At 39.0% G+C, this 12,500-nt stretch overlaps 1 protein-coding gene across 1 annotated transcript in view; it reads right to left on the bottom strand.

The window, feature by feature from the left end:
* Positions 1–12,500, bottom strand: part of LOC123505608 (nicotinamide phosphoribosyltransferase-like) — a 38,359-nt gene that overhangs the window by 25,852 nt on the left and 7 nt on the right. Inside the window, exon 1 of the mRNA XM_045257138.1 lies at positions 12,374–12,500. This exon is cut by the window's right edge and continues 7 nt beyond it. Within this exon, the coding sequence (XP_045113073.1) occupies positions 12,374–12,424 (51 nt within the window). The 5' untranslated portion in view covers positions 12,425–12,500. The remainder of the gene's footprint in view (positions 1–12,373) is intronic.

The raw sequence follows: 12,500 nt of genomic DNA on the forward strand, positions 1-12,500 counted from the left end.
GAACTTTCCCATTTCGTCATGGTGGCAAAGACTAATAGATAAAACAAGACTGGAAAGATTGCCATTCACCATAAGAAATTCGTGTCGCCAGTAAAGATGCCAGATACCGCTAGAATAGTGGATAACCGCCATCCATTGAGTGAACCGCAAACTAACGCCTCGGTAAACAAACAGCTCCACGATTTGAATAATCGCTTTGAGTTCCTTCCTCCACACACACACACACTATCAGTAATGTACTCTAGTACAGTACATATTTACTTCATCTACCTGTGACCCCGTTCTAGCTCCCTTGTATCCAACTTGAGTTATATCATAGAGATATATGTATATTGTACATGTGCGATAACTATTTATAATTAGGGAGGCGACACACACACACACACACACACACACACACACACACACACACACACACACACACACACGGCGAGGCAAATGGGCAAGCCTCTTAATGTGTGGCCCCTGTTCACCTAGCAGTAAATAGGTACGGGATGTAACTCGAGGGGTTGTGGCCTCGCTTTCCCGGTGTGTGGAGTGTGTTGTGATCTCAGTCCTACCCCGAAGATCGGTCTATGAGCTCTGAGCTCGCTCCGTAATGGGGAAGACTGGCTGGGTGACCAGCAGGCGACCGAGGTGAAAAAAATTACACATAATGAGCTCTCAGATCGCACCGTAATGGGCAACGTCTAGCTGTCTCGTCAGAGACTGCAGCAGATCAAACAGTGAACACACACACACACACACACACACACACACACACACACGGCCCGGTAGCTCAGTGGTTAGAGCGCTGGCTTCACAAGCCAGAGGACTGGGGTTCGATTCCCCGGCCGGGTGGAGATATTTGGGTGTGTCTCCTTTCACGTGTAGCCCCTGTTCACCTAGCAGTGAGTAGGTACGGGATGTAAATCGAGGAGTTGTGACTTTGTTGTCCCGGTGTGTGGTGTGTGTCTGGTCTCAGGCCTATCCGAAGATCGGAAATAATGAGCTATGAGCTCGTTCCGTAGGGTAACGTCTGGCTGTCTCGTCAGAGACTGCAGCAGATCAAACAGTGAATTACACACACACACACACGTGTGTGTGTGTTGCCTCACTAATTATAGATAGTTATCGCACATGTACTATTAATATACATATATCTCTATGATATACTTACAACTCAAGTTGGATACAAGGGAGCTTGAACGGGGTCACAGATGGATGAAGTCAGATGGATGAAGTAAATATGTACTGTACTAGAGTACATTATTGGTAGTGTGTGTGTGTGTGTGTGTGTGTGTGTGTGTGTGTTTATTTACCTATAGTTGTGCTGTACAGCATGGCACATTAGCCTGTCTCCATATCTATAGCTATGCATATAGCTTGTCTGTAAAGATGTGTATGGTGGCTGCAGTAACCACCCTTTCACTTATTTCACTTAAGCTATTCCAGATGTCCACTGTTCTGTGTGTGTGTGTGTGTGTGTGTACTTTCTTTATTTATAATGTACTTTGGTAAATTACATGTCACCTACTTAGTTAAATATTTTCAAATTGGTTCAAATAAGCCAAATTACAGATTATATATATATATATATATATATATATATATATATATATATATATATATATATATATATATATATATATATATATACAAACTCCATTAATTCGGCTCTTAATACTCTCAAAAGGCCAGAAATCGAGATTTTTAAGGCCCAAAAATAAAACCAATTAATATCAGGAAAAAAATAATTAAAGTTTCACAGAATATGTTTTTTGCATTTGAATTCTTTATTTTCTTTCATTTATATGGAAATACAGAACAGTGTTTGATATGTATACTTTATGTACTGAAAAAGAGATAAAACAGTATGCTGAAAATATGTAATATTCCTGTGTTTTGTAACTTGTGATTGGTGTTTTTTGTTGGCGTTGGATACTGCACAGTAAGAAAGTAATATGCGTACGTATTGTACCTGTTTGGTGCTCTACACATGGATTACTTCTGCATATTAATGGTAAATACAAACACAATGTTTTTGTAAGTCATATTTTTATTTATTTGCCAATTTTGAGAGCAATGATTTTTTTTCTTTTAAGTGTTATCCAGAAATCTGGAATTCTCATGAAAGGAAAAACACATATCTAAGCAAGTTTAATAAGTTCATTGGAAATTATAAACATAAACAATTACCAAAACAACAGGCCTAGATTTTAGAATGGAAGCTATGTTACAAATATAGCAGAGGCAGGCAAGCATAAGCAAACAAATATAACGCAGGTTTATACTGATTTGTACAGGTCTCAACCAAATCAAGTATACTACGATCCACATGTTAAACACCAGTACTTACCTGTCATGATCTTTAGGAAAGCGATAGAAGAGCAAGTGTGGGTGGGTGCCCTTTGTCCTGCGACAAAATTAACACATGGATGCCCCACTCTAGTGTTCATTTTTGCGGATTTCTTGAGAACATGCGGCGTGTAACCTGTCACTGCTGTGGGCCCTCTTGTTTGAGTGTTGACACATGTAAACATGCAGACGGATCAACGGTGCTGATCTTGATCTTAAGCTGCAACAGCAGCGCCATCGCGTGAGTGAACCGCAAACAAGAAGAGTTACCAGTTTGCCTAGGCTACACGGTAAATTGACGCTTTTCAGTCTTGTTTATATAGTCTTTGATGGTGGGACCAACGAGTATAAAGTTATCTATAATCGTTGGGTGGGACACTTCTTCATGCCACACCGTGTCCCCCTTTACTCGTGTGGAAGGAGGAAGGAAGCAAGGACGATTTTTCATCAACGTCACCGCATTTTTCTTCGTTTGTTTGCAGTCACGTTGTTTAGCTCTGATAGTCACTAAATTTTTTATTCTCCTTCTGGTATACTCTTTTTTATATTCCTCATTTTCATTTTCAGTCTATTGAATCTAATATTGCTGAAGTAACTGCCACGTAGTTTTCATTTTTTTTTTCTTTTGTATATTTTTAAGTACCGTATAGGTGATAGATTGACAAGCTATGTATGCACCAGTATGGTGAAAATGACCTTGACAACTCGTCTGATCATCCTTGTGGCCTTGGAAATAGCGATGAAAGAATAAAACTCTTAAGAATAGGAGGCTAAAAGGAGGACCGATAAACACTTCCGGTATCAAATTTTCAATCGAGCAAACAGGAGTCAGGGAATATGTCCCGAAATATAGACCTAAAGAAGAAGGAAAGAAAGATTGGTTTAATGCAAGGTGTGCTAGGGCAAAGGAGAAAAGAGATGGAGCATGGAAAAGGTGGAGGAGAAATAGAAATCCAGTAAATAAGGAAAACTTCAAGGCAGCGAGAAATGAATATGTTAAGGTGAGGAAGGAAGAGGAAAAGAACTTTGAAAAGGACATTGTCAAAAAATGTAAGGAGCAACCAAAATTGTTCTATAGATTCATAAATGGAAAAATTAGACAAAGAGAAACAATAGAAAGGTTAAAATGAGAGAACGGGATGGTGGAAGACCCAAAAAGTATGGCAGAACTATTAAATAATACATTCCAGGAGGTCTTTACTAAAGAATCTAAATTTGAAAGGCCACAGGGTAATCGAGACAGTCTATATGAAAGAGATTAAAGTAACCAAGCTTGAAATAAAAGAATTAATGAAGGAACTGGATGAAGACAAGGCAATGGGACCAGATGAAGTCTCAGGCAGAATACTGAAAGAATGTAGGGAAGAACTAGCAAGTCCTATATACAACATCATAAAATGCTCAATAGAAAATGGAACAGTACCAGTAGAATGGAAAAGAGCTGAGGTGGTTCCCATATATAAGAGTGGAAGGAAGGAAGAACCTTTAAATTACAGACCGGTATCACTAACTAGTGTAATATGCAAGATGTGTGAAAGAATAATAAAGAAACAATGGATCGAGTTCCTTGAAGACAACAAATTAATATCAAATAGCCAATTTGGTTTTAGGAAAAGACGGTCGTGTGTAACTAATTTATTGAGTTTCTATTCTAGAATAGTTGATAGAGTACAAGAGAGAGAGGGATGGGTTGACTGTATTTATTTGGATTTAAAAAAGTTGTTTGACAAAGTGCCACATGCAAGATTACTATGGAAGTTAGAGGAGAAGGGTGGCTTAAAAAGCAGCACATTGAGATGGATAGAAAATTATTTGAGGGGGAGAGAAATAAGGACGGTAGTTAAAGATATAAAGTCCAAGTGGAGAGCAGTAGAAAGCGGAGTGCCACAAGGGTCAGTATTGGCACCAATACTTTTCCTCATTTATATTAACGACATGCCAGAAGGAGTGAACAGCTACATAAATCTGTTTGCAGATGATACGAAACTGTGCAGAGTTATAAAGCAAAAAGAGGATTGTGAAATACTGCAAGAAGACCTAAATAAGATATGGGAATGGAGCAAAAAGTGGGAAATGGAATTCAATGTGAACAAAAGCCATGTCATGGAAATGGGAAAGAGTGAAAGACGACCCGTGGGAATCTATAAGATGAGAGATGGAGTAGAACTGGAGAAAGTAAAAAAGGAAAAGGACTTACGAGTGACAATGGAAGAAAACAATCAACCAGTTAGCCATATTGATAGAATTTTTAGAGAAACATATAATTTGCTAAGGAATATTGGAGTAGCATTTCACTACATGGACAAAGAAATGATGAAGAAATTGATAAGTACTATAATAAGACCCAGATTGGAATATGCAGGAGTAGTGTGGACCCCTCATAAAAAGAAACACATAAGGAAATTGGAGAGACCACAAAAAATGGCTACAAGAATGGTTCCAGAATTTGAAGGGATGACATATGAGGAGAGACTAAAGGCTATGGATCTACCAACCCTGGAACAAAGAAGGGAGAGAGGAGACCTGATACAAGTTTTTAAATTGATCAACGGAATGGACCAAGTGGATAATGAGAAACTGATCCTTAGAGAAGAATATGACATCCGAAGCACAAGATCGCATAGTCAAAAGCTGAGAAAAGGAAGATGTCTGAGAGATGTTAAAAAATATAGTTTCCCGCAAAGATGTATTGAGACGTGGAACAGTTTAAATGAAGAAGTAGTGTCTGCAACGAGTGTGCATACTTTTAAAGTAAGATTGGATAAGTGTAGATATGGAGACGGGGCCACACGAGCATAAAGCCCAGGCCCTGTAAAACTACAACTAGGTGAATACAACTAGATAAACACACACACACACACACACACACACACACACACACACACACACACACACACACACACAGACGTGACAGTTGATAAAGAGCACACTTTAAAGAGAAAGCCCGTTTTCTCCTTATTGCCCAAGAATTGAGCCCCAGGATATCAAGAGTGTCATTATCAAGATGAATAGTATGGAATTAGTATATAGTCCTATGTTCATCGTGCAGAGTGTAGGCCCAGCTCGCAAACCATTACAACAAGGTGTGTGTGTGTGTGTGTGTGTGTGTGTGTGTGTGTGTGTGTGTGTGTTACCTAGTTGTATTTACCTAGTTGTAGTTTTACAGGGCATGGGCTTTATGCTCGTGTGGTCCCGTCTCCATATCTACACTTATCCAATTTTTCTTTAAAACTATGTACACTCTTTGCTGATACCACTTCCTCACTCAAACTGTTCCAAGTCTCAACACATCTTTGCGGGAAACTAAATTTTTAACATCTCTCAGACATCGTCCTTCCTTAGTTTCTTACTATGCGATCTTGTGCTTCTAAAGTCATATTCTTCTCTCAGGATCAGTTTCTCATTATCCACTTCATCCATTCCGTTAATCAATTTATAAACTTGTATCAGATCCCTCTCTCTCTCTCTGCTCCAAGGTTGGTAGATCCATTGCCTTTAGTCTCTCCTCATATGCCATCCCTTTAAATTCTGGAACCATTCTTGTAGCCATTTTTGTAGTCTCTAATTTTCTTATGTGTTTCTTTTATGGGGAGTCCACACAACTCCTGCATATTCCAATCTAGGTCTTATTTTAGTACTTATCAATTTCTTCATCATTTCCTTGTCCATATAGTGAAATGCTACTCCAATATTCCTTAGCAAATTATACGTCTCTCTGAAAATTCTATCAATATGGCTAACCGGTTGATTATTTTCTTCCATTGTCACTCCCAAGTCCTTTTCCTTTTTACTTTTTCTAGTTCTACTCCATCTCCCATCTTATAGATTCCCACTGGTCGTCTTTCACTTTTTCCCATTTCCATGACATGGCTTTTGTCCACATTGAATTCCATCTCCCATTTTTGCTCCATTTCCAGATCTTGTTTAAGTCTTCCTGTAGTATTTCACAATCCTCTTTTGTTTAATGACTCTGCACAGTTTCGCATCGTCCGCAAACAGATTTATGTAGCTGTTCACTCCTCTGGCATGTCATTTATATATACGAGAAAAGTATTGGTGCCAATACTGACCCCTGTGGCACTCCGCTGTCTACTGTTCTCCACTTGGACTTCATATCTTTAACTATCGTCCTTATTTCTCTCCCATTAAGTAATTCTTCATCCATCTCAATGTGCTTCCTTTTAAGCCACCCTTCTCCTCTAACTTCCATAGTAATCTTTCATGTGGCACTTTATCAAAAGCCTTTTTAGATCTAAATAAATACAGTCAACCCATCCTCTCTCTCTTGTACTTTATCAACTATTCTAGAGTAGAAACTCAATAAATTTGTCACACATGACCGACCTTTTCTAAAACCAAATTGGCTATTTGATAATATTTTGTTGTCTTCAAGAAACTCGATCCATTGCTTCTTTATTACTTTTTCACACATCTTGCATATTACACTAGTTAGTGATACCGGTCTGTAATTTAAAGGTTCTTCCTTCCTTCCGCTCTTATATATGGGAACCACCTCAGCTCTTTTCCACTCCACTGGCACTGTTCCATTTTCTATTGAGCATTTTATGATGTTGTATATTGGACTTGCTAGTTCTTCCCTACATTCTTTCAGTATTCTGCCTGAGACTTCATCCGGTCCCATTGCCTTTTCCTCATCCAATTCCGTCATCAACTTTTTATTTCAAGCTTGGTTACTTTAATCTCTTTCATATAGACAGTCTCTATTACCCTGTGGTCTTTCAAATTTGGATTCCTTAGTAAAGACCTCATGAAATTTACTATTTAACAGTTCTGCCATACTTTTTGGGTCTTCCACCATTCCGTTTTCTCCTTTTAACCTTTCTATTGTTTCTTTTTGTCTTATTTTTCCATTTATGAATCTGTAGAACAATTTTGGTTGTTCCTTACATTTTTCGACAATGTCCTTTTCATAGTTCTTTTCTTCTTCCTTTCTCACCTTAGCATATTCATTTCTTGCTGCTTTGAAGTTTTCCTTATTTTCTGGATTTCTGTTTCTTCTCCACCTTTTCCATGCTCCATCTCGTTTCTCCTTTGCCCTAGCACATCTTGCATTAAACCAATCTTTCTTTCCTTCTTCTTTAGGTCTATATTTCGGAACATATTCCCTGTGTGTGTGTGTGTGTGTGTGTGTGTGTGTGTGTGTGTGTGTGTGTGTGTGTGTGTGTGTGTGTGTGTGTTCAAGTTCAAGTTCAAATAATTTATTGCCATAAACATTTCACAATGTATATACATACATTATTACATATCCTATGGTAAGGCCTGCAGAGAAAATTAATCAGCACGTGTGAGTGTGTGTGTGTGTGTGTGTGTTTTGCGCTCTAGTATTAAGTATGTATCATATAATGATGGTCGAATTAACTTGTATAAACTTGAAATATAGAAGGCAAAGTGAACGATTACCTGATTATCTCTCTACCAATATAAAGACAAAAAAAAAAAAAATGCGATGAGACGAGGAAATATGACAGGAGAAGGAAGACGAGAGAGAGAGAGAGAGAGAGAGAGAGAGAGAGAGAGAGAGAGAGAGAGAGAGAGAGAGAGAGAGAGAGAGAGAGAGAGACATGCTACCTAGAACATATTTCCTAGATTCAAGCTGACGTGACACACGTGTACACCAGACAAGTTGAGAGTCAAGTCAAGTGTGCGTTACTTGCTCTTAATTTTCCAAAGCCAAGTGAGTAATTCGAGCAAGAAGGCTGAGATCTGAGATCACTGGCTGATCTCAAGAGTGTGTTCCCCGAGATCTCACCTACACTTATATAACCACAGTGCTAACCTGACCGCACCACTATCGTCGCTCTACATGGCAGAGGCAAATATAATGATTAATAATGTGTCATAATTACTGTATCGTGAAATATTTTAAATATATAAATAAAGGTTGACAGATATAAGCAAATATGGGTAAGGAAATAGACATATCGAAGAAATGAGCGTGGATCTTCAGCAAGAGTTTTTAAGGGAACTGTATTTTGGAAAATCTAAAAGAATACAGAATACATGCTTGACAATATCGCTAAAAGTGTGTGATGAGTTACTAAATAAAGAGAGGCCATGGAATATACAGTCGGCTAACACCTTGATGAGAGATGGATCATCAGCTTCAATTATTCAGGAACAGTAAATGAAAATCAAACCATTAAGCCAGTTAAACGCCTCAGAAGGCAACGAACGAGCGAAGCTATAATACCATCTCTCTCTCTCTCTCTCTCTCTCTCTCTCTCTCTCTCTCTCTCTCTGCACGAGCCTTTAAAGTTTAGTATGTAACCCCTGTTCACCTAGCAGCAAGTAGGGACCGGATGTAACGAGTTGTGGCCTTAATTTCCCGGTGTGTAGAGCGTGGTGTGTTCTCAGTCCTACCCGAATATCGGTCGGTCTATGAACTCTGAGCTCACTTCGTAATGAGTAAGGCTCCATGGTTGAGTGATCAGCAGGCGACCGTAATGGTGGTGGTGAACAAAGTACACACACACATCTCTTCACCCCACTTTTCTGTTACATTAGTTAGTTAGTTACACACACACACACACACACACACACACACACACACACACACACACACACACACACACACACACACGCCCGGTAGCTCAGTGGTTAGAGCGCTGGCCAGAGGACCAGGGTTCCATTCCCTGGCCGGGTGGAGATATTTGGATGTGTCTCCTTTCACGTGTAGCCCCTGTTCACCTAGCAGTGAGTAGGTACGGGATGTAAATCGAGGAGTTGTGACCTTGTTGTCCCGGTGTGTGATGTGTGCCTGGTCTCAGGCCTATCCGAAGATCGGAAATAATGAGCTCTGAGCTCGTTCCGTAGGGTAACGTCTGGCTGTCTCGTCAGAGACTGCAGCAGATCAAACAGTGAAACAGTGAAACACACACACACACACACACCTGGTCTCAGGCCTATCCGAAGATCGGAAATAATGAGCTCTGAGCTCGTTCCGTAGGGTAACGTCTGGCTGTCTCGTCAGATACTGCAGCAGATCAAACAGTGAACACACACACACACACACACACACACACACACACACACACACACACACGGACAATATTTAGTGTCATTCGTTAATTCACTTAATTTTTCTTGAACTTAGCTACTTCCATTTCCTTGTTTTAATAGACTATTACATTCTGCATTTGATTTCATTTTAAATATTGTTGTATTATTATGGACAGTATATGCTTTCGGTCATCAATTTGGTCGATATAATTTTTTTTTTTTTTTTTGGTATTATGTTTCTATAGATATATTTTTAGTATCAAGTAGCTTATCTTCCTAATCTTTAGAAATCTATGTAGCCTACACTGCGCACCCACGGCTCACATCGTCAGCTGGATTCAAGGCAGATCTTACATGCCGCCACTGATCGGGTTTAATGGCCTCGTGGATGATCGTCAGTCGATTAGCCACGAACGGTTTGAAGTGCCATATATTGCACTACCGCTGTGCTGTCCGTCCAGAGTACAGATTTGCTGAGGTGCATGTTCAAGCACATCATTTGTTCGGGTAATCCATTCTACTGTTTGTTGTATTTGCTCTAGCTTGCAACTTAGACCTTTGAGCGTCTTTATCTTTTTTTTTTTTTTATGTTACTTGTGTCTTCTTGATTAAATGTTTTGTTGTCCCTAAGTTTTATATATATTTTTTTCCTTTTTTTCACACATGTAGTTACTGTGTATGTTGATCTTAAATCACAAATCCTAATAATCAATGCTAGTTTCTTGGTTTCTTGGAGTAACCAGCACTTGTATTAAATAGATAATTGTTATCCTGTATTCACTTTACCTCGTTTCCGTACCGTATCCCCAACCCCTTCCTAGCCAAGGTAAAGAAAATGTATTCTGTTTACCTTGTTGCTAGCCACCAGCAAAGGTCGAGTAACCGAAAATAATGATCATGCTTGGTTATTCACCCTAATTCAACTCAGTAGTTGGGTTGAGAGATGAAGAGTAAGATGATCGTATTTTTTTTTCACTTAGTCCACACCAGTTTACTCGTAATAGAATCAAGTGAACAGTACAGGAAATAGTACTTCAACCTTTTGTCGTAGACATTGATTCTTTCTCTTGACGTAACGATGGTGAAGAGGTTTCATTCAGTACCCTGTACACAGTAGCTGACTTTGTAACAATGTTTGAGAAAATATTCACATACGTATAACTATTAGATTCATCTCACTTTCATTTGAGCTATGTAGCTTAAAGATTATTATGATAATGTAATAATTCTCAGCCGCTGGCAAATGTTTCAGGATCTTCAACGTACAAATAACAATAAAATCTTGCTTATCGTCCATTCTGATTTTGGGATACAATAACACTTCCAGATGAGGTTCATATGGAAAGTTGCGATGGGCTTGTCTCGACTCCAGCTAACAGGCTTTAGTGGAAGTTTTAAGTTTTTCAAAGCTTTTCGTCATTCTATTGATGGCTTATCGAGGACTCTGCGCATCTGAAGAAAAACAGTGATCAGAAGTCGACTCCAATTCGTCTCTCTCTCTCTCTCTCTCTCTCTCTCTCTCTCTCTCTCTCTCTCTCGATAAACTAACTAAACAACAGTTACCTTTGAAATTAGCCTGAGAGAAAAATAAAGGGTATCCAAGTAGGATGAATGTGTGTCACAGAGCGCAGGGTTGATGAAAATTATATGCTAAGTGACGTTAGGGAATAAATACAAGACGAATTAAAGGCCTTCAGATCTCCATTGTATTCCCATATCAGAGATAATAGTGACATGAGTTTTACCACTTGAGTAGGCCACTTCAGCATACTTATCTTTACTCATTTAGTCCCTCCACTGTACGTACAGTATATCTCCTCCCAGCTAAATACACCACGATACATTTTTTTTTTTTTCTTCGCAGCCACCGCACAATATATTCCTTATTTTTTCACTGCCATGCCGGACATTATCGTACTTATCCACGTAATTTGAATTTTTACAGTCCATATAAGTGCTTGTCCAATGCAACCGAACACTGTAGGCTACGTTAAATATTTAGTTAAGCAACAATCATCCCATATTCCGTTGCCTCGTCTCATACACACACTAGACAAGGAGGTAGTAATATTCTTGTGGCCAACTTTGTAACCTGTCTTTCTCCTCGCCACCCTATAAAAAAAATAGCAACTAAGATTTCTTTTTCATCTATTTTAGCTAACATGCTTGCTTTCCTTCCAGTTATAATTTTCTTGTCTTTTACGACCTATCTGCACCATTTCCTCTAGCAAACACTCACTGATAACATATGATATTTCCTTTTCCACTCCCTCTCACTTCTCCCCCCTTGCTATACTTCCCCTTCCTATATTTTGCTTTCCTTCATAATCTTCATTTCTATTTTTTACTCTACAACTGATGTAGGACGACTAGGTGATAGCCGGGAGGCGCGGCTGACATGCGAGAGGATGGAAATGGAATGCTGAATTAGTGATGGTGAGAAATAGCAGTGCTGAATACAATAGTAGTAGTAGTAGTAGTAGTAGTAGTAGTAGTAGTAGTAGTAGTAGTAGTAGTAGTAGTAGTAGTAGTAGTAGTAGTAGTACTAATAGTAGTAGCAGCAGTAGTTGTAGCAGCCAACCATCGCTTTAAGTAGTGTTAAGTATTACATAATGGTTATTCGGGTAATATAATAATCCCTGTTTTGTGATAAATGTTAACCTTTTCCTTGCATGCTGTTTAATTCCACGGTCATATTTGGATAACATTGCGAGCAATGTATAATAGCTTGCATGGACAGATGGAGTAAATATATCATTAATTTAAAACATTACATTCTTTCTATGTCTCGCGAATATTTCATATACTTTAGCTAGTATATACGACTGAAAAATAATAAAAACTGGTGGTGAGGGAGGAATGAGGTGGGAGAAAAGTATAAGATATACAAACATCTTTTCCTTGCGTCTCTTAGGGCCTTTATATTTCAAGCTTAACTTTTTCATCCCCTTCAGTCACTCTTTAATACACACACGTATATATGTACGTACATACACACACTTAATCACTCGCGTACCTTGTAGCAGTCAGCCAGCAAGATAATGTTGTCCACAGGTCCCGACGGCATGGTGGTGGTGGCGATACTGCTAAATTCTCCCCAAGGTTTCTACTTATATGTTCCTTGCCACACTCATTGCTTCCAA

The sequence above is a fragment of the Portunus trituberculatus genome, chromosome 18 (assembly GCF_017591435.1).
Source record: "Portunus trituberculatus isolate SZX2019 chromosome 18, ASM1759143v1, whole genome shotgun sequence".
Lineage (NCBI taxonomy): Eukaryota > Metazoa > Arthropoda > Malacostraca > Decapoda > Portunidae > Portunus > Portunus trituberculatus.